General features: G+C 39.1%; 1 protein-coding gene across 1 annotated transcript; it reads left to right on the forward strand.

Annotated features, from left to right (window-relative positions):
* The first annotated feature begins 1,027 nt into the window (after window positions 1-1,027).
* On the forward strand, window positions 1,028-22,339 carry LOC135634076 (phenylalanine--tRNA ligase alpha subunit, cytoplasmic-like). Its single transcript, XM_065144257.1, has 18 exons — window positions 1,028-1,272; window positions 1,355-1,477; window positions 1,629-1,721; window positions 11,587-11,643; window positions 12,581-12,636; window positions 14,637-14,729; window positions 15,904-15,994; window positions 17,659-17,696; window positions 17,775-17,813; window positions 18,394-18,470; window positions 18,550-18,634; window positions 18,704-18,803; window positions 19,718-19,814; window positions 19,948-20,019; window positions 20,668-20,734; window positions 20,806-20,931; window positions 21,508-21,562; window positions 22,104-22,339. Exons 1-18 carry the CDS (start codon window positions 1,126-1,128, stop codon window positions 22,155-22,157), a joined length of 1,470 nt encoding a protein of 489 aa, XP_065000329.1. The 5' UTR covers window positions 1,028-1,125; the 3' UTR covers window positions 22,158-22,339.
* The last annotated feature ends 3,323 nt before the right edge of the window (window positions 22,340-25,662 follow it).

Raw genomic sequence — 25,662 nt, forward strand, 5'->3', positions numbered from 1 at the left:
GATCAATTAGATGTGTTAAACAAGACCACAGCAAATTGCAATGTGTCTATGTTGAATTTTATAGATCATTTTATGTACTAATCCACTTGAAACTTGATGGAGGATGGTGTTGGTAGGACACCATCAAGGAACCAATGAGAGTGGCATCATCTCTTTTCAGTTTTCCAGTAGCTCGGGCAACCTTGTGACAGTAGTTTTCAGATCTTCACTTGAAGCAAACATTGCACCTAAATTAACTGGCCAAGCTTTTGGGTGTCTGTAAAGGCTTCAATTACTACTGTACCTGAGAGAGATGAACTAGTTTCTAATCCTTTAACCTTGACAAGTTCAGTAAGCCATGAGGTTTGCATGATGAAATCAGAGAGTTCCATGTTCACAAGTTTTGACAAAGTTTTGTGCTTGAAGTTGTCTGCCTAACCCTTCTCTTTCATTCAAGTTTAAGACCAGCAAAGCTAAAAGAGAGAAAAAAAAATACATTAATAAGATTATTATCTCAAAATTAGATACAAGAACTTCATTTTAATCGAATTTACTGTACATACTCTCAATATCTCAATGACCAACAAACAAGGAAAAAAAATGTTTTGAATGTTTACGATCCTTATATCGATAGTTCTAATATCGTAAAACAAAAAAATAAGGGTTAATTAATAATACAAATGCATCAAATTTTGTTAGGTTTGGTATTGACATATATAAGTACATGTAAATTAAGACAAATGGCTTGAGTTCTTGAAATGTTCTACCCTATTATGACATAATTGAATCTTTGAGGAGGCATTTTGATGATTAGCTTACTATATATGCAGTTAATGAGTCTTTGTCTTGTAATTTAGTACTATAAATTAGAATGTGTTATGTACGTCACATTTTAATGAAGTCGGTCTTCAATCTGTATAACACTGTTATAAACTTCTATTTCCCGTTACATAAATCTCAAAACGTCATTTGTAACAACGGATGTCGGCGAGAAACGAAACCGTCACAAAGCTTGGTATGAAGTGACGCGATTTACGTCACGCTCTCGCTCTCGCACCGATTTCTTGCTTGGTAGACCGGCGAAGGGTTTTGGAGCGGCTCGCAAACCATTGAGAAGGCGGAGACAGCGGGCGGCGGTCTACAGAAATGGCGGAGGACGCAATTCTAGGGTTTCTTCAGACCAACGACGAGATAGCCGACTCGCATCAGTTCTCTGCTAGCATCGGGGTCGACCACACCGAACTCGAGAACGTCATCAAGCGGCTCCATGGCTTCGAGATCGTCGAGGCCAAGGTTTTCCCCCTTCGTTCCCCGTAGATCTATACGCCAGTCCTAATCTTGATTCAGTTTCAGTAGTTTTTGGGGTTTCGTGCAGGATTTTAAGAAGGATAATTATCTCGTCAGCGAAGAGGGGAAACAGTATGCACTTGAAGGATCGCCAGAGGTTAACTTCTTCTTAGCTGTACCCGTAGAAGGGATCTCGTTGGCAAATCTTAAGGTCCGTGTTGTTTTATTGTTGAATCTTGGTCTGGAAACAAAACTGGTTATGATATTATGAAAATCACGATCTTTTTTGTGTTTTTCTATTGCTAGCATAAGAAGCAATATTGTTCTTATGGATATCGTTTATCATTTTCTTTTTGGGCCAGGCAAAATTGGATCCCAAGGTTTTCAGTATAGGCTCATCCTGGGCTAAAAAGAATGGCTGGATTGAGATTGCCAAAGGGTCTGTAACAAGAAAGGTAAAATCTCATTGCCCTTGTCTTTTATATTTTCTATTTGTCGCTGGAATGCATTACAGTTTCTAATACTTGTTTGATATATACAATATTCAAGTATATTGTACAATGTACACATATAGATACTGTGATATTCGTAGCTGAATCTTTGAGCACGTAGATAATAGATATTAGGTTTTTCTGCTCCTGCTGCTATATGAGAGCCAAAACGTTGGATGATGCCACAACTGGTTTGACAGTGACTTGAGGGGGGTGGTGGTATATATATATAAGTCATATTCATAGCTAAATCTTTGTGCACTAGGATATTTGATGTTAGGTTTTTCTCCTGGCCATATGGGAGCCAAAAAGTTGCATGATGCCACAACTGGTCCATTTGTGACTTGAGCGTGGTAGGTAGTATTGTTAATATTGTCTCTGGATCTTGGATGATGTTGGATGTGCAGCACTAATTTCTGCTTTGATATGAAGTTTTATATGCTTGACTTTTGCTAACACTTAAGTTTTGCACAAACATTAAATAGAAATTCTATTATTTATTTACAATAATTCCTAGTTGTTCTTTTCCACAAAAATTGGTCCCCTTTTTATATTGTTACAATGCTGTTATCATCAGCATTCATATTGTACTTGTTTTGTTGTGGTCTCACATAATATGTAGTAAGTGTTGTGTTTGTTAAGCCACTTTGCTTGTAAAGGTAAGATTGCATTTGCTTATCTTTCCCATATTTTTCATTGGCGGAAACTGGATGCACTGGGCTATCCTTATTCTAGTATTGTGGGCTTGACTAATAACTTTAGAAAATTTTGATTGTGTGTTTAGTATGGAGATATGTTCATTCTACATATATTTTGTACTGATGGTAGGTGTTAGTATTACTACTATCATCAGTTACCAAAACGTATTCGGTCTTTTTTTTCTCATTGTTGTGATAGGTTGATGCTTCTTATTTCTATGAATATATAAATGATGCTTGTGCTAATCACAAAGTTTGCCATTTACTTGTATATCAATTGGTAACTAATTTTCTTTTGTAATTTTTTGGTTTCATATTGCAAGATGTTCATGGTCAGAGCATTTTGAAGGATTGGTAGTATGATTTAACAGATTTGGTTTTCAAATGATCTGAGGCTCGTTGGTACTCATTTTTGGCATTTTTTTATTAATCAAGTAGCTTTGAAGGCCATAATACTCATAATCAACAATAAGTTTAGGCTCATAGTCCATAGGTAGTTTAACAGTTTAGAGTTTCAAATGATTGAAGCTAGTTGGTACTCATTTTTGGCAATTTTTTCTTAATCAAGCAGCTTTGAAGGCCATAAGGCTCATACTCCGCAATAATTTTAGGCTTGCACTATCTTAAGTGTAAGTGTTTAGGATTAAAGATATTTGATTGAGGGGAAAGAAGTCTGTCGCAAGAGAATGGCATCTGTCATTATTGCTGAAGTTTTTCTGGAGATAATTAAGGTCGATTGGATTTCTGTTCTTAGTATCGGTACACAATTTTCTTAGATATCTTGATAGAGGGTGAGTTTGTAATTTACTCTTACCAATCAATTGTTTACTTGGGGGATTTGAGATTCTATACTTTACATTCAAAATGAGGTTATATCACATTTTGTATATTAAAATATGTCAAGTTGTTGCAGTTTGGTGTTTCTTTTGTGGATCAAGTTATTAAGTCCAGCAGTTTCAACCTTCCAAAAGTCTTGAAAAGGATCCTGGAAGCTTAATATAAGTGAACTGCATTGATCATTACAAATGTTTTTAAAGGGTTTTATCCTTAAAACAAGTTTCACATTGTGTTGAGTTCATTAGTTGGCCTATTTATGAGTTAGTCAGAATCAATGGTTTAAAAAGTGCTAGGCACCAAAAGGTGCCAAGGTTCCAAAACGTCCGAAGCGCTATGAAATATTTAAATATAAAAAATAAAAATATATAATTAAAAATATAATTATTTAAATAAAAATATGATATTAAATAAAAAATATACTGTTAACAGTATATTACTTAAGTTAGAGGGGGAGAAAAATATTCTCTGAAATATTAAAATAAAAAAATATATAATATAATTAAAAATATAAATATTTAAATTAAAATATGATGTTAAATTAAAAATATACTGTTAATAGTATATTACTTGTTGTTAGAGAGGGGAGAAAAAATGTTAACAGTAACAGAGGGAGATAGCAGCAGCGGTGGAGGATTAGTTTAAGATAGTTGCGGCAGCGCTGCGAACGACAGCAGCGGTAGCGACAACGAGGGAAGCTGCGGATAGTAGCAGTGACAACGGCGAAAGCTGCGAACAACAGCAGTAGCAACGACGAAAGCTGCAGACAACAACGACGAAAGCTCCAGAGGGCGTTCTGTCACGAACGGTCGTCGTTCACCCGCAACAACTTCGTTCAACGAACCGTTCGTCGCTCACACCTGCATGTACAGCTGCTTGACAGTGTGTTTTCTCATGGTTTTGGGTCATTTTGCTTGTAAATATGTAAGTTCGAACAAGCTGCAGCGTTGCAAAGCGACCGCTCACCGAACCGAGCAAAACAGCCCCAAAACAGCCCAAAACAGCTCCGTTTTCGTGTGCCGCGGGAGGTGAGCGGAGAGCTGCCTCCGCTCACCAAAATGTCAGCCATCTCAGACCCCAGGAACCCCCCGGGTGGCACAGGGCTGGATGGGGCTTCGGTTATATACCGGGCGTTGAACACTCTTTCGCAAGTTCGCACGTGACCTTTACGGGAACTTGGTTTTGCGCCCGGGACCAGGTGAGCGGCTGTTTGTGGGCTTGCAGCTGTTCGTTCATCCTTGAAAGCCTTGTTTTTCTCCCTCTCCCTCTTTTCTCTTGTGCACACAAGGTGTTCGACAAATTGCTTGTAAAGCTTTCCTTTTCGCGAGACTTCGGGACTTGTCCGTTGCTCGTTCTTTCGATCTAACTCTCTTTCTCTTTTACAGGTCCTTCGGGACCTACGAGAGGTTACAAAGTGGTTGATCCTTGCGGAGCAAGATCACAAGGGCGAAGCGCGACTTAGGCAACGCAAGCTAAGTTCGCGCCTTTGCTACACGGGTGACTCGCGACTTAGGCAACGCAAGCTAAGTTCGAGTCTTTGGCCGCAAGGGTGCCTCACGCCTTAGGCAATTCCAGCTAAGGTCGTGACATTGTGGTATCAGAGAGGGCAAGCTCTTCGATCGAATAGCGAACGAACTTCGCAACTTCGCCATGGCAAAGCATCGTGGCGAATCAAGCAAGACGGGGCAAGCCGGACCCTTGCCCCAAGCAGCCGCAGGTGGGCTGCATGTGCACACTCGCTCTCATGCTGTTGGAGCCGCTCACTAGGATCGCGGCAGCGAACAGGATGAGCGAGAAGTTGGCAACTCTCCGCGAGCGGAGGAAGCGCAATCTGGTGCGCTAACTGGGAAAAAGAGTCATAAGGAGAGACTCACGACGGTGGAAACCCGCCTGGATGTTCTGGAAGCGAGCATGGAGGAACTCTACCATGGCCAACAAAGACTTGTTGGGGTAGAGAGCTCACAAGAGGAAGCGGAGTCCAGGATCGACAAGGTCGAGGCCCTAGTCGACCGACTGTCTGATGACACCAAGGACTCCGTGCAGCACTTACAAGATGTTGTGGCGGAACTCACCGCAAAGGTGGCCATGCTTACAAGAACGCTAAATGCGGGAGGAGGCAACACTCGTGCTGCACCGCCACAAAATTTGAGGGCACCTGAGCCCCATGGATATGGAGGGGCCAGAGATGCCAAGGAGCTCGAGAACTTTCTGTTCGACATGGAGCAATACTTCCGAGCTACGAGGCCCGATTCTGAAGATACCAAAGTTTCTATAGCAACAATGTATCTGAATGGAGACGCAAAACTTTGGTGGCGAACTCGTTGGGAGGAAATCCAACAAGGTCGGTGTCGAGTCGACACATGGGAAGACTTGAAGCGGGAGTTGAGAACTCAGTTCCTACCGGAGAACACAGAGTTCGTCGCAAGAAGGAAGTTGAGACAACTCAGCCAAAGTACCACCATCCGAGACTATGTGAAGCAGTTTTCTGCACTAATGCTGGACATACAGGACATGTCCGAGAAGGACAAGTTGTTCAGCTTCCTTGATGGTTTGAAACCATGGGCTCAACAGGAGTTGAATCGAAGGAATGTTACTGATGTAGTCGGGGCAATTGCAGCTGCAGAAAGGCTTACCGACTTTGTTTCCTCTGAAGACCCAGCGAGAAGGAAACAATCTTCAGGCAATCGCCCTCCAAAACATTCTCGAGGGAAGGAGCTCGGGGGCGAACAGAAGAAGAAGAGCTCCCACAAAGGGCCGAACCCGAAAGGCAAGGCCTCAAAACCTGGAGGATGCTTCTTGTGCGGAGGATCGCACATGGTAAGGGAGTGCCCACAGAAACAGGCACTCAATGCCTTGACGGCTTCCATCCACCCTCCCCGATCGGACAAGGGCAAAGCTGTTGCTCTTAGTTCGAGCAGTTCAGAATCCAGCAGCGACGATGAGGAGTCGCAAGGACCCCGAATGGGAGCAATGCGTTTGTTGAACGCTATGCGGGGTCAAGTGGGGGAGAACATGAAGACGAAGGCACAAAAAGCAGGAAGTAGCGAGCTGATGTATGTGGACATCAAGCTAAATGGCCAAACGACCCGTGCAATGGTGGATACGGGTGCTACCCACAATTTCATAGCCGATCGCGAAGCACAGCGACTTGGGTTGACCTTGGAGAAGAGCCCAAGTCGAATGAAGGCGGTGAACTCGGAGGCCAAGCGAATCTCCGGGTTGGCGAAAGGTGTTCCTATCAAAATTGGGACTTGGAGCGGAAACACCAACATGATGGCCGTGCCATTGGACGACTTCCAAGTGATTCTTGGAATGGAGTTTATGCACGCGACAAAGTTGGTGCCGATGCCGTTCTTGAACTCCCTATGTATGATGGGAGGCGATGACCCCTGCGTGGTTCCCGTCTCTTGGAAAGGAACCAAGGAGCCCCAACACCTCTCGGCATTACAATTGAAGAAAGGGGTGCGAAAAGGCGAACTGACATTCGTGGCTGCCATGAAGCTAGAGCCACTCAACAAGGAGGCCATTCAAGAACCTGCTGTGGTGGCAAGCGTCCTAAAAGAGTTCAAAGACGTTATGCCACCCGAGTTGCCGAAGACTCTCCCACCACGCAGAGGCGTGGATCACAGCATCGAGCTAGAGCCAGGAGTGAAGCCTCCAGCAAGACCACCCTACTGCATGCCCCCGCCAGAGTTGGCAGAACTCATAAAGCAGTTAGGTGAACTGCTAAGTGGTGGTCTCATCCGCAGCTCAAAAGCACCTTTCGGAGCTCCAGTTCTCTTCCAGAAGAAACAAGATGGGAGCCTCCGATTATGCGTCGACTATCGAGCCCTCAACAAAGTAACGGTGAAGAACAAGTATCCCATCCCGCTCATCGCGGACTTGTTCGACCAACCGGGCAAGGCCAAGTATTTCTCAAAACTCGACCTTCGGTCGGGGTATTGGCAGGTGCACATTGCTGAATGCGACGAAGCGAAGACTACCTGTGTGACCAGGTATGGAGCGTTTGAGTTCTTGGTGATGCCTTTCGTCTTAACCAACGCTCCGGCCACATTCTGTACTCTCATGAACCAGCTATTCAAGGAGTATTTGGATAAGTTCGTGGTCGTCTACTTAGACGATATCGTCGTCTACAGCCAAACGCTCGAGGAGCACGTCAAGCACCTTCGGACGATTTTCAAGGTTCTCAGGGAGAACACGTTGTTCGTAAAAAGGGAGAAATGCTACTTTGCTCAAACTGAGATCCTATTCTTGGGGCATCGAATCGGTGATGGCTCCATTCGGATGGACAAGTCGAAAGTGCAAGCAGTTGCGGAATGGCGAACTCCAAAGAAGGTGCCAGAGTTGAGATCCTTCCTTGGTTTCGTCAACTACTATCGACGCTTCATTGCCGGGTATTCGAAGCGGGCAACCCCACTGACGGAGTTGCTGAAGAAGGAGCAGCCTTGGAAGTGGTCGGACAAATGTGAGATAGCATTCCAAGACTTGAAAGCTGCTGTCCTAGAAGAACCAGTGCTCAAATTGCCAAACTATGGAGAGCCCTTTGAAGTCCACACAGATGCTTCGGACTTCGCTATTGGAGGAGTACTCATGCAAGAAGGTCATCCGGTGGCCTACGAGAGCCGCAAACTCAACGAGACCGAGAGGCAGTATCCAGTGCATGAGAAGGAGATGACAGCAGTGATCCACTGTCTACGAGTTTGGCGACACTACCTTCTCGGGTCGCGATTTGTGCTGAGGACAGACAACATCGCCCTGAGTTATTTCCAAACTCAGAAGAAGCTCTCCCCAAAGCAAGCACGGTGGCAGGACTTCCTGGCTGAATTTGATATGGCAATGGAATACAAGCTCGGGAAGGCGAATGCCGTGGCCGATGCGCTGAGTCGGAAAGTGGAATGCGTGAATGCTGCACAACTGGAGGGCAGAGGCCAAGCAAGTCAGTTACACTCCAACTTCCTTTCCCGAATCAGAGATGGACTGTATAGTGATCCCCAGGCAGTTATCCTGATGCAGCTCATCAAAGAAGGCAAGGCACGATGATTTTGGGTCCAGGAGGGACTTGTTTACACAAAAGGGAATAGGGTTTATGTTTCCCGAGTGGACAATTTAAGGCGTGAACTCTTAAAAGAGTGTCACGATTCCCTTTGGGCTGGACACCCCGGCATTCACAGAACGTTGGCTCTCGTGGAGAGGGCCTTCTACTGGCCAAAGATGGGGATTGATGTGGAGGAGTATGTTCGAACATGCCTTACTTGCCAACAAGACAAGGCGGAGCAGCGGAAGCCGGTGGGACTTTTGGAGCCGTTGCCCGTACCAGAGAGGCCATGGGAGAGCATTTCCTTAGACTTCATATCAAGCTTGCCACCTGTAGGGGGACTTGGATCGATACTCGTGGTGGTCGATCGGTTTTCAAAGTATGCAACTTTCATTGCTGCTCCCCTACACTGTTCAGCTGAAGAGGCGGCCAGACTGATGATGAAGGGTGTAGTGAAGTATTGGGGAGTCCCACACAATATCATTAGTGATCGTGACGCTCGGTTCCTGGGACGATTCTGGACCGAGCTATTCAAATTGTTGGGGTCAAAGTTATACTTCTCTACAAGCCTCCACCCCCAGACGGATGGCCAGACTGAAAGAATAAATTCGCTCTTGGAGCAGTATCTCCGGCACTATGTGAGTGCCAATCAACGAGATTGGGTGAAGCTGTTGGACATCGCCCAATTCTCCTACAACTTGCAGCGGAGCTCTGCATCCAACAAGAGCCCCTTCGAAATTATCACAGGACAACAACCGTCTACTCCGCACACTATGGCAATTGGGTATACTGGGAGTAGTCCATCAGCCTATCATTTCGCAAAGGAGTGGCATCGAAATGCCGATATTGCGCGAGCTTACTTGGAGAAGGCGGCAAAACGGATGAAGAAGTGGGCAGACTTGGGAAGGCGACCACAAGAGTTCAAAGTTGGCGATTTGGTGTTGGTAAAGCTCCAACCAGCATCACTCCAATTCTTCAGGAACAGAGTTCACAAAGGATTGGTGCGTAAGTATGAAGGGCCCTTCCCAATTATCAGCAGAGTAGACAATGTTTCTTACAAGTTGCAGCTGCCGGCGTGGTTCAAAATTCACAACGTTCTTCACGCCAGCAACCTGAAGGCCTACCATTCGGATCCGCAAGATGCTTCTCGAAGTGTTCCAACTCGGCTTCCTCCCATCACAGCCTCCTACGAGAAGCGAGTGGAAACCATTCTGGCGGATCGTAAGATAAAGCTACCCAGCGGAGCGGAACAGACAGAGTACTTGGTGAAGTGGCGAAAGCTTCCCCGAACTGAAGCCAGTTGGGAGCCTGAAGACGCCCTGCGACATGAAGAAGAAGTCATCAACAACTACCAACAAGCGTCGACGAGGGCGTCGACAGTTTAAGTGGGGGAGAATGTCACGAATGGTCGTCGCGCACCCGCAACAACTTCGTTCAACGAACCGTTCGTCGCTCACACCTGCATGTACAGCTGCTTGACAGTGTGTTTTCTCATGGTTTTGGGTCATTTTGCTTGTAAATATGTAAGTTCGAACAAGCTGCAGCGTTGCAAAGCGACCGCTCACCGAACCGAGCAAAACAGCCCCAAAACAGCCCAAAACAGCTCCGTTTTCGCGTGCCGCGGGAGGTGAGCGGAGAGCTGCCTCCGCTCACCAAAATGTCAGCCATCTCAGACCCCAGGAACCCCCCGGGTGGCACAGGGCTGGATGGGGCTTCGGTTATATACCGGGCGTTGAACACTCTTTCACAAGTTCGCACGTGACCTTTACGGGAACTTGGTTTTGCGCCCGGGACCAGGTGAGCGGCTGTTTGTGGGCTTGCAGCTGTTCGTTCATCCTTGAAAGCCTTGTTTTTCTCCCTCTCCCTCTTTTCTCTTGTGCACACAAGGTGTTCGACGAATTGCTTGTAAAGCTTTCCTTTTCGCGAGACTTCGGGACTTGTCCGTTGCTCGTTCTTTCGATCTAACTCTCTTTCTCTTTTACAGGTCCTTCGGGACCTGCGAGAGGTTACAAAGTGGCTGATCCTTGCGGAGCAAGATCGCAAGGGCGAAGCGCGACTTAGGCAACGCAAGCTAAGTTCGCGTCTTTGCCACACGGGTGACTCGCGACTTAGGCAACGCAAGCTAAGTTCGAGTCTTTGGCCGCAAGGGTGCCTCACGCCTTAGGCAATTCCAGCTAAGGTCGTGACAGTTCGTCGGTAGCGGAGGAACCTGTGGGCCTCTCCCTTGATAGTGGAAGGAAGCGATAGCGGAAGGAAGCTAGGGGGGCCGTCGGACTCGTCCGTCGACAACAGAAGAAGGCTCGGTCCGCTGTGTTTGCGACGAAGGCAGCGACTGATAGCATCGACGGCGGAGGCAGAAGCAGTGCTAGCGTTCCTCGGGGTCGCGCGGGTGTGAAGTGTGGCTTTTGAGGTAAGAAATTACAAACCAAACCAACCTTAAACCTGTTTGGTTTGCCTAATGGAATCGAGCGCTCGCCCGAAGTGCCCAGCACTTGCGTTTGGGTGGGCACCCAGGTGGCGCCTCATTGAAGCATGCCGCCTGGTGCACACGAGGCGCTCGTGCCTTGCCTCGCCTCACCCGAGCGGTTAGGTGAGTACCCGAGCGCCTATTTAAATCACTGGTCAAAATTATATAATATGATGTACTAATGGTACCTTAATATGCTAAAGAAGTTCTTTAAGTCTGAAGATGAATTATTCATCTTAGTGTTGCTAGTATACCTATTTCTTTGTAGTAACCTTGGTGGGTAAATAGCAGATCATAATAATGAAATCTACAGAGTTTTTCTAATCAAATAGACATTGATTTCCTAATATGTGTTGCTTATCATCCACGAGTTAGATATTTGACAACATATGCATTATAAAATAGTAGCCAAGTCTATTTGCTTAAATGTGATCACAAAAGGAGAAATTGTCTTCATGATATGATATTTGTTGTAGTGGACCAGCTAAGAATATTGTTGCTCTAATTGCAACACCAGCTAACAAGTGTGTAGCAAAAGTCAATTCATAGTTTGTACATGGTTAGCTGAGGCATTTAGCTTTGATCAATCACTTCATTTTTCAAATTGAAATATCAAAATTTATTATTTGTTAAGATTATTGCAACTTGTCTCTTTATGACATCAACTTCCTGTTAAATAATTTATTGAATTTGATTTGATTTATTATGTTGTGATGCATGTTTCAGAGTTCAGACCACTACTAAAATTCTAATCCACTATGCTCAGAATGATTTATTTTTTACTCTCTTTTGTAGGTTGAAAATGTGGAGGACAAAGTCAAGGATTTGCTTAAAAGAATTGAAGAGGGAAAGGTTTCTGATGATGAATTTTTTGCTTCTCATCAAATACCTGTATCAAATTGGCCATCATAGTCTGTTTCCATGATAGTTACATTTTTTTGCAATTGAATTTTTTGCTGTATTTTCAGATAGTTCTAGTCCTGATCACCAACCCTTGTGTTGATTTTTCGTTTTAGTTCATTAATGTCATTGACTAGTGACTCAAAGCAAGTTTTCTAATCTCGATGGACTGATATTCACTAGTCTGACCATGTACTAGTATCAAAACATAAAGCTTGCTAGTTGATACAAGTCTTACACCATTCAATTTTATTATTTAAATATTTTATTCAATGATATTGGGTGGGATAGTTGAATATATGCTTGGTATACTGGTACTGTACCAGTCTGGTATGTGCAACTTTGAGAAGTACTCAAAAGTACTGCTGCTAATTATATATCCTCCAATTAGAAGATGAGAGAAGTGATATACCAACCTGTATTGGTCCAATGGATTATCAAAGTTGGTAATAAACTAAGATTTGAATCCTGGACTTAAAATTATTTTGCTATTTATTTATTGTACAAACGAAAAGTAAGCTTTCAGATTCTATTTGTGATAGCTCTTCTATTTATATTTAATATTTTTTCTTCTTTGATCATAACGATATTCTACTAATCAGAATCATGGCCTTAGTTTGATGTTGTATGAACAAATTGGAAATGGAGGATTCTTATGGACAAAATGCTTTGGAAGAATACTATCAAGTCCTATCTAGACTTGCTACATCTCACAGTATGAGGAAAAAGTTGTGCTTATTGATATTATTTTTAAATTACTAGTAGGCATTCTATGTATGAATTAAATTTCAATGTACCAATTTTAATTTTGTACCCAGCAGAATTTATTTGGCATTATTGTTATAATCTCATTTGCAGATTGGAGTTGCTAAATTTGTTATGTTTGCAGGTTGTTGATGGGAATGATGTTGCAGATCTGTCAAAAAGAAAGCTTATTGTCAAACAGTAATAAACACTTTTTTCATCAACTTTACTTTTTCTTGTTTGGATAGAAAAGACTGATTCTGTAAATATGGGCTGTTACAATTTCTTGATATTGGTGCAACCTAGTTTGTTAGAAGGGATCGAGCAGATTAAGATGATCTTGTGTTCAGATAGGTTTATTTTAGTCTGTATTGTTTATTTATTGGATTATTTTGTAATTTCGTTATTATTGTTTAGTCGTTGATTAGAGTGAAATATGGTCAGCTGAGAATCTATTTGGAGTTGTTATCTAATTTAGTTACACTGCTGAAACATGACAGGATTTACCTACTATATAGAGTTTTGGTTCAAGGTAAATATTGGTAGAAATTTCTTAATATGATGCTACCCAGTTTTATATAACATTCTCATCTTTCGCAATGTAAAATAATTTGAAAAGGACTAAGAATATTTGATCGGTAGAACTTAAAAAATTCTCTTTGCTTGCTTTGTCATTGATTTTGGTGTTTACTTGGAGTCAAACTATTGTTGTTTAGGACTCTGGTATTCACAAAAATGTGGTCACTTTACTAGGAAAAAGGAGTTCATAGGGACTTCACAATAACTAAAAGGGTGTTATGAGTGACCACTTGTTATTTTATTTTTATTCTCCAATTTAAAATTCTCTTTTCTCTAACCCTTATTTCTTTATTAACATCTCACCTGCACAAGACAGCTCAAAAGTTGTTGAATTCCCTACCATGTTGGTTATATATCTGCTACAATACAAAATATCTTTGAAATTTGTTCAACCTATATATAGGATATAGAGAATCATTAAACTTTTTGACAAGAAATCCTTCCCCTTGGAAATAAGAATTTGGGTCAAAGGCATCATTGAAGTTGATCTTTAGCTATTTACATGTGGATTATCTGGCAAATAATTACATAGTGAATGAGTAAAAGCTCTTATTCTTTTAGTACTCCATTTAGCATTGCAAGGTTTAGTTTGGCTTTCATTATTGTTTATTTCAACACTCAATGTTGCTATAGAAGATCCTTCCCGACTTTAAATGATCCATTGTATTGTGCTTCTGAATTGACCCTGCCATAATTTTTGACCTGCAACTATGAAAAATTAAGGCTGAATAGCTTCTTCATCTTCGTTTCATCTTGAGAAAAAAGAAGAGGGTTGTCTTTTAAATTTGAAAAAAACATGATTTTGGAGATCTGGTACTTCAAGTTTTATCACATTCTAAATGCAATATTTTGATAGCAGATTTTCAATCAAGCTTAATTGTGATATATCAAGAGGTTCAAGCACCAAAGCTGATCACTTTAGAGGGATTGAAGTTGGACAAGGGATTCATTTACCTACTCCAATCTTCCAAAATGGTCTTTGATAGCTTGACCTCCAACACAGATAGCTGACCAACTACATGAACAGCCTTTAAGGACAACACAAGACCACTTTGTCTTCACCAAAGACTGAGGATCAACAATCAACTAACCATCTTGGTTGGCATTCCCATGGGAGATATAATTTTCTGGTTTCCAGAAGGGGTACAACCTCCCGGTAGATGAGATGTAAGTTTGTGAGAACAGTCCTATGATGCTATCAGAAAGCTCGAAGTTGTTTTGCAATCTAGGAAATAATCTTTTTAGGAAACCAACCTGCAGTCGGGAGATGAATAAGCACAGAAGATATTGTATAAGCTTTCAGAGTTTCTACCATCCAAGTGAAATAAGCTAATCTCCAAGAAGATAGCAAGTCATCTTATAGTAAGGAAAAAATTACTTCTTTTTGGATCATTGTGCATGGAATGGTGATCTTGCATATGGACTCATGTGGTTGACTCTGCTCTCTCTCTCTCTCTTGCTCGCTCGTTCTCTCGTGTAGTTCTTGCTTGCAATTGATTGGAAAACTGAATTTAAATCAAAACGATATTTTTGCACTTATTTGGCAATAGATTTATTAGTCAAATTCCTGATGCTGCAATCCAATATGTACAATGTCGTACTTGGCTTAACTCTTTTGACAGGACATGGAGGGGTTACACACTGAGAAAAGGTTCCAAGTATGTTTCAAAGAGGAAAAAGGCCGCGACTGATTTGACTAGAGAACATCTGCAAAGGTACCATTCATCATTTTTATGATTTAAGTATTTGTTATAATCTGAACATTAGGTTATTACGTCAACTTCTTTCTGTGTTTCAGTTCTAGAAGGATTTTGAAGTTAAAATGTATGTTGGTCCGTATATATATGTGGCTGCTTTGTGGCACATCCTGTTGAGTTTTTGATGCATTCTGATAAAAAAATGCACATGCAGGTGCTCCAACAACAATTTTGCTGTTATAATTGATTCAGGATTATATTATGAAAATATATCATCATTTTACAGATAGGTATACCATTGTGCCGACTAAACTGGGGGATGTGGGGAGAATTAAAAGAGAGAAGAGGGAGGAGAAGGAGGAGGCTGATGAAGAAAAGGAGGCAGGGAGTAGGAATCGGGTGCAGCGGTGATGCAGCACAGAGGGAGATGGTGGCAATGTGGTGGGGCGGTGGTAATGGCGACACGAGGAGGAAGTGGCGGCAGAGGAAGGAAGAGAGAGACAGAGAGATAAAGAAGAAAAATGACAACTATGATAGCTATCATAAACAAGAAAAAGAGAATACTGCTACTCATCCAGTACCCTTCGGTATTGGTTTGCTTACTTCCCAGCAAGCCATTGCTTATTGGGTGATTCAATCCATACAGGACCAAACTGGATGAAATCTTATGGTCCATGTGTTGTTTGGCCGTCAGTCTAATAAATACTGGCCCATACCATCTGATGCAAGTGGTATTTTAAACATGCTTACAAATGTTTGGTTCTTTCTTGTCTTACAATACTGACATACACAGTCTGTTTTTGCAGGAACATTGATTATTGCATGACAGCTCTGTTATATCTCACTCCTATATCTATGCTAGCCATTTTTTGTTGTCAATTTACTATTGTTATATCCATCTTTTATTTCATTTTTGCTTATTTAACATAGCAAAACTATGTTTTCTGTAATATCAATTTGTCCTATTTATTTGTGACATTGACACATTTAGCCATTATTCTGCATCTAAGATATATTTGCAGCTATCTCAAACTAATTTTCATTCGTATTTATTAATAATTTTCTAGATGGGTATATTAAACTAGTTTTTATAATCACTTTGCTCCTGTGCATATTTCTTATTTTGTGCATGAAATTTTTTTGTGACAAACATTTGTGTTCTGTTACTTATATTTGTTTTCTGCTACTGAAGGGGTGATTGGAAAGATTTAGAGTTCAAAGAGTATAATCTTAATGCTCAAGGGCAACCAATCCAAATTGGCCATCTGCAACCTTTGCTTGAGGCATGGTTAAACTCACACCTTCTTTCTCTGTTGCTTCTGATGATACATATTTGATCTTGGATGTATGAGCAAAGATGAAGAGTAGGCATTATTTGTTGAGTATCTTTTATATATTTAATTGCAAAGAAAATAAGTCATGGTTAATTGTGTAAATTTAAATCATACTTTGTTGTACAAAACTTAAGATGGTTGATGCTTAGCATATGAAATTTCATATTAGCAAACTTTGGAAGATATAGCATTTACCTTTTGAGAAGCAACAATCTAACAAGAATTTGCAAGCGTATATCATCACTTCGTGGTTTGGTTCATGATGTGGTTTAAGGAAGATGGGTATATTAGCTAATATTATCATTTATTATGTTCCTTCTGTTTGAGCATCAATTCTAGAAGAGGAAAAACATGACCAACTTTTATTTCATCAAAACCTACATCAAAACTTAGTATCATAAATGGGAACAACTTGATATGACAAATTCTGCTGTTTTGCATTTTTGGGAGTCATAGATCTGAATCTTCAATATCTTAGAAAGATATACTCCACAGCCTACTATCATTTAGTTTAAGCAGCTAAGTGTTATAGCTACTGTTGTCTAATGAGGTTATGTAACTGCAGTCATAAACCTGCTTTTTTTGTTAATTTTGTTTTCTGTCATAAATGAGGTTTTTCTTGGAATATTGAATGAGTGATACTGATTGGCAGGAACACATTGGTCAAAATATTTTTAGTTAATGCAAGGTCTTGTAAATCTGTTTCTGAAAAGTGATGTCAGTAATATTTTACTAGTAAACCTGGTGCTTGACTCTTTCTTCTGGTCACTTTGCAAATGGTAAAGGGAAGTTTTTTTCATTAGAATGAAGTTCGCCTAAATTGGAACAAGTTTGAAATAAAACATAGTGAAGTATTGTTGGAATTATAATGGATTCATTGCTGTTATAATGAAGGTTTTCAATTTTTTTATATTTCCATGAAGGTAAGTGTTATGTCAACTTGCTGTGTTATACTAAAGTTTTGTTGGCTGGTAATGCTGGATGTATGAATAAATGAAAATTGGCTGATCTTATTTCTGATGATGCATATTTGAGCTTCATTAACACCAAAAACTAAAAACAGAAAAAGAAAAATCAAGGCCTTATTATCATGGTAACCTCGATATGGGGGTCTTAGTGCCTAAGTTGACACTAAAAACTAAACAAAGAATAACAAGGTCCTATCAACATGGTAAGCCCATTCTGGAGGTTGTTAGTGACTAAGGATATCTGTTTTATGTTCTGGTCCTGTCCAGGGATCATGCGTGCTGTGTCATAGTGGTATAGCAGTTAGCAGCAGGATTCATACGAAACTACCAATGGTCCACAGGGTATGGCCTATTCGATTATCTACAGGAAAACATATACAAATGTAATAATGTGATCACCTAGCACAAGACTATGCAATCTCAAGTGGTATTTGCAGCTGTATTGGTGTCCACATATCACATCTTGTTCCTGTCCATGCTTCATTCTCTACTTTTTAATTGAATAATAAGAACCAATGAGAGCAAACAACATATTCTGCGGAAATGTAATATTATGTTCAGCTGTTTGCTCAGTCAAGAAAACTTGCTGCTATTGAAAAGTTTACGATCTAAGTTTATCTTACACTTATAAATTACATGTTTCAGGTCCGTGAGGAAATTCAAAATATCTTCCTCCAAATGGGGTAAACAAAATTTTATTTTCTTTTGTTACTTGTGGCATTGCTCAGAAGTTATAATTACTAAATGTTTTTCTTGTGTAGTTTTGAGGAGATGCCAACAAATAACTTTGTTGAAAGCAGGTAGCACACTTGTTCGTATTTCTGGCTACGTTTATACTTTCAATAATGATACATTTTTTTCATAATTTTAGCATGATAATTTGTTTGCTTGAAAAGAAATTTTTGATATATTTAGCATGATAAAGATTTTTTTATTTGAAATTTTACATGTTATCTAATAAAAACTTGGATTTGATGGTTTGATCAGGTTGAATTCTTTGTTTAAGAATAAGAATCTGAGAATTACCATTTTGCAAAGAAACCAAATCACGGTTTTCAGTGAACAAACTGATTAGATTTATGCAGTTGGTTAGTGCAACCAATACATTCTCCCTGTGACTTGATTTATGAGTTGGTGTTTGTTTCATGAGATTAAAGATCTCAAAGAGTAATTTTTCTCTATGCGCGTCAATTTATTTAACCTGTTTCAGTTACTGAATGAGTTTAGGTGGATTGCTTAGTCCTTATATTGAGTATTTAAGCGGGTTTTATTCTATACTTTTCTGGTCCTCCTGAATGTGATTCATTCCTGTAACTCCTTTTATTTAGCTATTTAGTGGTGTGACTTGATTGATGAGATTTCTGTTTTTTTCTTCTGTAGCTTTTGGAATTTCGATGCATTATTCCAGCCACAACAGCATCCTGCTCGTGATTCACATGATACCTTCTTTCTTAAAGGTCAAATGCTTTGATATAAGATTGAGTTTTCCTTGATTTTGGTCAGAATTTGCTGTAGTTACTTGTTTTGTTTTTGCAGCTCCTTCTACCACGAGATATTTACCTGAAGATTATGTTGAGAGAGTAAAGTGTGTTCATGAATCTGGTGGATATGGATCTAAAGGGTATGTTATTATGCTCCTATTTGTGATGCATATCATCAAGATCCTTATGAAACCTTGTTTTTTCCTCAGCTATGGATATGATTGGAAAAGGGAAGAAGCTGAAAAAAACTTGCTTCGAACGCACACAACTGCAGTTTCTACAAGAATGCTTTACATGCTTGCCCAGCAGGTAATATTATTACTCTTAAGGTTCAGATATTTTTTGGCTCATTATTTGTCATTTTGATGGTTTTTTTACCATGTAAGATTCCTATTTACTGCTTACCACTGTATATATAAAGTGCAAATGCTTCCATTTGATTTTGCCTAGAACTCCATGAAGCTTGATAGAATATTGGATTTTCCCTAAAACTCTGTGAGAACTTACAGAAACCATATACTAATTCAGTGAGATGAAATTTAGGCTCCAATAACCACATTGCTATTTTGTCATAAAACCTAATCTAAGTTCAAATTCCATCTTCATGTTGCTGTAGGCTACTATATTGATGATGAAATAAGTATTTTTTATAGCAAATTAAAGATGTACATATATAAATCTCTATACAATTACAAGGATTTGAAAAGATAATAAGCATGCATAATTGAGATTGACATGTATAATATCTGATAACCTAATAGATCTGGGCTTTTTTGTTGATGGATAATAATAAATATTTATTTTTCTAGTTTCTATTGCCAAGTACCAGAGGCTATGCAATTTGTGCAAGATGTCAATGCATTTATCTAGGATTATTGATTCTAGGTTCTAGATTTATGGTTCTAGAGTGTCCACATATACACGTATGTAGCGAAAGATGTTTACCTTTAAAAGATTGGACAATGTAGGATGTCATCATTTGTGCTTATCTAGATTTATGCAGTTATCTAGCATTGGAATGGTCATGCAGAACTTTTTGTTTCTGGGCCCTTCTATATGTTGTCAACTCTTCTTGTTCTATTTCTATTAGTAGATAACATATTAAAAAAATCGAGATTCTTTGATTGTGAATATAATTTATCTATTTTCTTTTACTTGATTTTCTTGTTTATGGTTGCTTTCATTCTGTGCTTGCTGTTTACTAAATTATTTGTCTTGTTCAGAGACCTTTTATGCCCAAGAGATACTACTCTATAGATCGTGTTTTTCGCAATGAAGCTGTAGATCGAACTCATCTTGCAGAGTTCCATCAGATAGAAGGTATGAATTTCAGTTCTCAGATTATACTCTAAATCTTATTGGAACGATTATGATTTATATGACATGATGTGATTATAAGTTTTGAACTTTTGATCCTTACAAATTATGTATGTTCTACCATCTTGGTTTTCAGGACTCATTTGTGATCATGGCCTCACCCTTGGTGATCTCATTGGAGTCTTGGAGGACTTCTTTGCTCGTCTTGGTACGATATCATATCTAACAACACGAGGCACTCTGGCCTTTTGATCATACTGTTATCCTAAATTTTGAACTGAGATGTAGAATTTCCGTTTTAGGTTAACCATCTTATACCCACTAGATTTAGTGGTTTTGTTGCCACAATGTGTTATGTAACAGTCGACACTTCTTGGAAATTTCTTAACAGTACAAAATGTGTTTCTTGCATATATAGGATAATTTTGAGACCAAAAGCCCTGGGAATTTGAAATTTTATGTTTGAGTTGATATTACATAGAATGAGAAACCGTGAACAATAAACGATGCAAGCTTGTGAGGTCAAAAGTTAAAACCCACTGCCATAAACATCAAATCTCTGCAAAATTATTTGATGTTTACTACTTATTCACCTTGGCATTTGATTTCATTATTACCTAATAATGCAACCCAGGAACTCAAGCTTCTCAGTTTCTCCAATTGTGGAATCCAAATTGAAACCATCTTGTCTGTCATTTGCCTGTTTCATTGCCAATAAATGTTTTCTATTTTTCTATGATTTGTTCAACTGTGGAACTTTGAAGCACTCTGATGCAGCTGTTGGCTGAACAATTATATTTGGAGCTTGGTGAGTATCTTTATCTGATTGTATTGTCTATTTGTTCTAATTGTTTAGGAATGTCAAAGCTACGTTTCAAACCTGCTTACAATCCGTACACTGAACCAAGCATGGAAATCTTTAGGTAGCAAATCCTTCTTCACTGTTACTAACTTATATTGTTGTGACCTTGTCTAACCTAGTACTGTTGCATAGTTACCATGAAGGTTTAAAGAAATGGGTGGAGGTCGGGAACTCTGGCATGTTCAGGCCTGAAATGCTGCTTCCAATGGGGCTTCCTGAAGATGTTAATGTTATTGCATGGGGTCTTTCCCTTGAGAGGTAACTGTGGATTTGCTTCCTTGTTTAAATAGGAATATCATGGATTAGGAAGTAATTGACAGTTAGCATTTGCAGCTTAAGGTGCTTAAGGGCACAATTACATAAGTTCTAACATTAACTTTTTTTTTAGTTTCTATTAAGCTACTTTAAGAAGATAAGTCAATCGTTTTCAGACTTGACATCAGCAATTTTTTTGTTTGTCAAAGACTGTACATGTGTAGCATTTATTCCTGTTTAAGATAAGGTGGAGAATGAATGGAATAGTTCAGAAGTGCTAACTCAGGATAAAGTACTAATTTGGCATGTTAATTTATTGATCAAATGCTTGGTTAAGATATTTCTGTGCACAGGTTTGTTGCCTTTTAGATATCATGTTCATCATTATACAGATAATTATGTTCTTAGACAAACGGCAAGCGATGCAGTAGAGATTATGTTTGTTATGTGCATACTTGTGCCATGCATTCTTCACTCTCTGTGTGATGTGTGGAACAAGATTTTTGACAGTATTTATCATCCTAGTTTATTGCTATTTTTTATTGCTTAATTCTATTAATTTTAAGTTGTGCAATCCAGGCCCACAATGATTTTGTACGGAATTGACAATATTCGAGATCTCTTTGGACCAAAGGTATGACAACTTCAGTATGTATGGTTGGATTAGAAGCTGAGTCTCAAACTAGGGTAGCAATGGGGTTATCAGCCAGTTCAGCATTTATCAATCCATACTTGACCCATGTATTATCAGGTTTAAGAAGTTGATGCAATAACAAATCAACATATCCAGCCAAACAACCGACATTATGAGAAACAGAAGATAGAAGGGATTTTAGTTGAAGCAGAATGTATTTGAGAAGAATAATAATAATATTTTGATCAATTATCCTAGTTATGAGATTCTATTTATTTTGAATCAATCGGATGAATTTGTTCTAGTAATTCCACATACCGGCTTTTGACCCACCCACAAGAAACAAATGAATGATATGTGACTGTATTCTTGATTTGTTACCATACTGTCACCCATGAGTAGACCTCTGACAATTTATAAGTCAACTGGTTTTTAATACCCATAACCAACCCATCAACGAGAATTCTACTCCGAATTCAACAGTATAATTTAAGTAGGAATCACTGCTTATATCTGAAACATCATTTTTTATCATTTGCAGGTTGATTTCAATCTCATAAAGAGCAACCCTCTTTGCCGCTTGGGTCTGCAGTAGGTCAGACGTAGGCAGTTTGTGGCACAGCAGCGTTACCCACAAATGATAAATTTTATTTTGTACCAAGTGATGTACACTGTATAATCTATTTTTTGCTGATGTGGAAGATTAATTTTTGATGTTAAAATTTAAATTCCTTTATTTGGTGAAATCCAAAGCCTCGTTGCAACTTTCCATGATTATGAGTTGGAAGTGAATTCAGCTTAATCTCAGTAAAAGATTTGTTTCCTCGAGTGATTCTTCATCGGTTGAATCGGAATTTTATCTACTTTTTATGTATGAAAGCATGGTAGATAATTCTGCTCCGTGGACTATGGATTTGAATAGATTAGCCAGTTTTTGTTCGAGATTTAAGTAACAATAAAACTTGTCGGTACTGTGGCTTCTAAGTGGTTTAATTCCTAAAGTAAAGAGTTCTTGAAACTACAAACCTGAGGAACGATTTAGAACAAGCCAGATCTGGAGTTATCAATTTTTTTGTCGAGGACTAACAAAGAGATCATATGCTCTGTTTTCTTGTTCAAGGATAAAATCTGATTTCTACAGCAAAAGCCACTGTAATATTGAGTGGAGTGTCTCCAGTAATTGGACTATAATGTCCCATGAAATGCCAGTCCCCCTTACACAGGACAAAATATATAACAAGATTGTACACCGAGCTGATTGCAACCTCTCATCAGACTCCAATCATGCAGCTACATGCTGCTGAAATTGGACCTGTAGTACATAATGGAACCGGCCATGCATAAATGCTTGGTACGGCCAGTGCTCCTGTTCCTGTCAGTGTCACTCAACCACTCCTCATAGTATGGAGGATGAAGCTTACATCTTATTTTAATACAGACCAGATATGTCAGTAGAATTCAGTCGGCAATATAAGTGTCTTTGTCAATGATAGATAGCATCGACGACATAAATCAAGGCTGCAAAAGAAGGCTGTTCTGGGAGGTCCATCAAGACAGCAGGATTTGTTCAGATTAGCTCCCAATAATGCATCATGATATCATTGTGTGAGTGTTTAGTCCATATTTTCTGAGTGCCTGAATTTACATTACTTAGTATGTCATTGGTATTTTAAAAGGTTTGCTAGGAAATAACTTATTTTGGAAGATTGTGAGAGTCGAACCTCATCACTGAGTGGTGCTAAATTCAGCAGTTGAGGAAAGAAAATTGATTTGGAGTGGCTTGACTCATTTATTCATTATGGTTAATTATATTTAGTAGTTAGCTAGTTTTACTATCTTAATCTTTTTATAATTATGAAAGTAAAATATTTAATCCTATCATAATTATGAAAGATATTACGCAAAAATGATGTTAAAATAAAGATAAAATGATAACTTTACTATCTTTACCATCCAAAAATATTAATTTTATATAAAGATAACTTCTATGAAGGCTTCGATATCCTCCCTCCGGTTTCGTCCTCTCCTTCGGCTTTGCTATCCTCTCAAATGACCTATTTAATAGTGACATCAATGGGGATCCTTATCTCCCGTATCATCTCATTTCTTCTGTTTTGCTATCCTTCCTTTCGGTTTCGCTATCCTTCCGAATGGCCTACCTAACGGTAGCATCGGTAGTGATCCTTATTTTCTACACCGTCTCATTTCTCCTGCTTCGCTATCCTATCTAGCGCTTCTTGCGTAATGCTGATGGTTCTTTATTGACCATGGCATTCCAAAAGAGATTTGAGAATCACCACCAACCTCTATGAAGTCCAAGGACAATAGTGACAAGTACAAAGACAACGAAGCCACTAGGTAGGTCGTCCAAGTGAATAGCGAAGCCGGATGGGAGGATATAAAACGATGTAAGACATGAGGATCATCACTGATGCCATCATTTGGTAGGCTATTTGGAAGAATAGCAAAGCAGGAGAAATGAGATGATATAAGAGATGAGGATTACCATTAAAGCCATCGTTGGGTTGGCCGTCCGGAAGGATGAAGTCGGAGGGAGGATAGCGAAACTTTCACAAAAGTTATTCTTATGTTAACTTAATATTTTTTATAATAAAATTATCTTTTTATTTTTATTTTTAGCTCAATTTTTGCATGTGATAGGTGTGGTATCTTTCATCAGTAAAGTAAACAACATGAGAAAAAATAAGATTAAATATTTTACTTTTATAACTAGATGCTAATATAATTTTTTTAAGTATAATGATCCAAATATTAAAGATAATTAATTATAAATATAATATATAATTAACCCTATTCATAAGATTTGGATGATTGAAAATGTTTATGCACTAGAAAATGATAGGAAATCAAAAATTGGAAGAGATTCACACTGAAAGGGAACCCTAATGAACTCGAGAAACATACATCGTCTCATAGCATATCTGGCAAGCTCACTAAATAGTCCTTATGATAAAGATAGACTGATGATAAGGTGCATCATTAGTCATCGATGGAATGATCTGTTATAGACTAAACTTCAATGGTTAAAATAGAGCCTTTTGGCTCTCCGACTAAATATGATCTTATTGGACCCACGGTGGATGCTATCTGATGAGTTCCATCACTACCAGAGCTGTGGTATTTGATTCTTCATTACTTCTTTGCTCTCCGTCTTTCCGACCAACATGAAACTAAACACAAAAGTTGTCGGGTGAAAATATTAAGATCGATCCATAATAATTGATGTCTACTTTCCAATAATTCTCATCATGCTATAGTTATCACTTCAGCTATCATAGTGTGTGTGGATTGCCTTTTTTGTGAGACATGAATTAAGCCACAGAAAAGGGCAAGTAGAGAAGGATAGAAATCTCAAGTAACAAAGGAACAGTAATCTCATTGAGGTGCAGATTAATGGCTAATTACATATTATCCCTATAGTTATTTACCTTTAGTATCTCGATCCATATACTTTTAAAAGTTACATTCAAATATCTATAGTTACGAAAATAAAATATTGAGATCCTTATACCGGATTAAAAAGATAATTTCATAAGATTAAAGATAAAAAAATAGGATTAAGTGTTTCACTTTCGTATATAATTTTTGAAAGTATAAAGACTAAAATATTAAAAATAATTAATTATAAAAAATAATATATAATTGACCCTCCATCATTCACCCAAATAATGTGCCTTGTCACATAGAAAGAGCCTCATCCAGCATATCTGAATCCTTCTTAGCAACATGTCTCCAAACAACACTTCACAAGTGTCATGGATTTTATGATGGTAATCTGGGAAAATGGTCAGCTACAACATGGTAATGATCCTTGCATTGCATTCAAATGTCAACTCAATTCAGCAGGATGCTTTTACTCTTCTCCTCCTTCCTTTTCCTCTACACATAAAGATTCATTTTGATCCTTTCTACCGAAACATTCAGACTGAAATCAATCAAAGAAGAAAACAATAAAAAGAGATACATCCTTTTCTCAAGTGGCATCCTTTTCTTAGTTTCCTCAGACAACAGTAGTTAGTTGTCATCCCCCTCCCCCCTTCCCCTCACTTAATTTCCAACACATTGCATCCCCTACTTTT

Source organism: Musa acuminata, chromosome BXJ3-3 (genome assembly GCF_036884655.1).
Source record: "Musa acuminata AAA Group cultivar baxijiao chromosome BXJ3-3, Cavendish_Baxijiao_AAA, whole genome shotgun sequence".
In the NCBI taxonomy this organism is placed as follows: domain Eukaryota; kingdom Viridiplantae; phylum Streptophyta; class Magnoliopsida; order Zingiberales; family Musaceae; genus Musa; species Musa acuminata.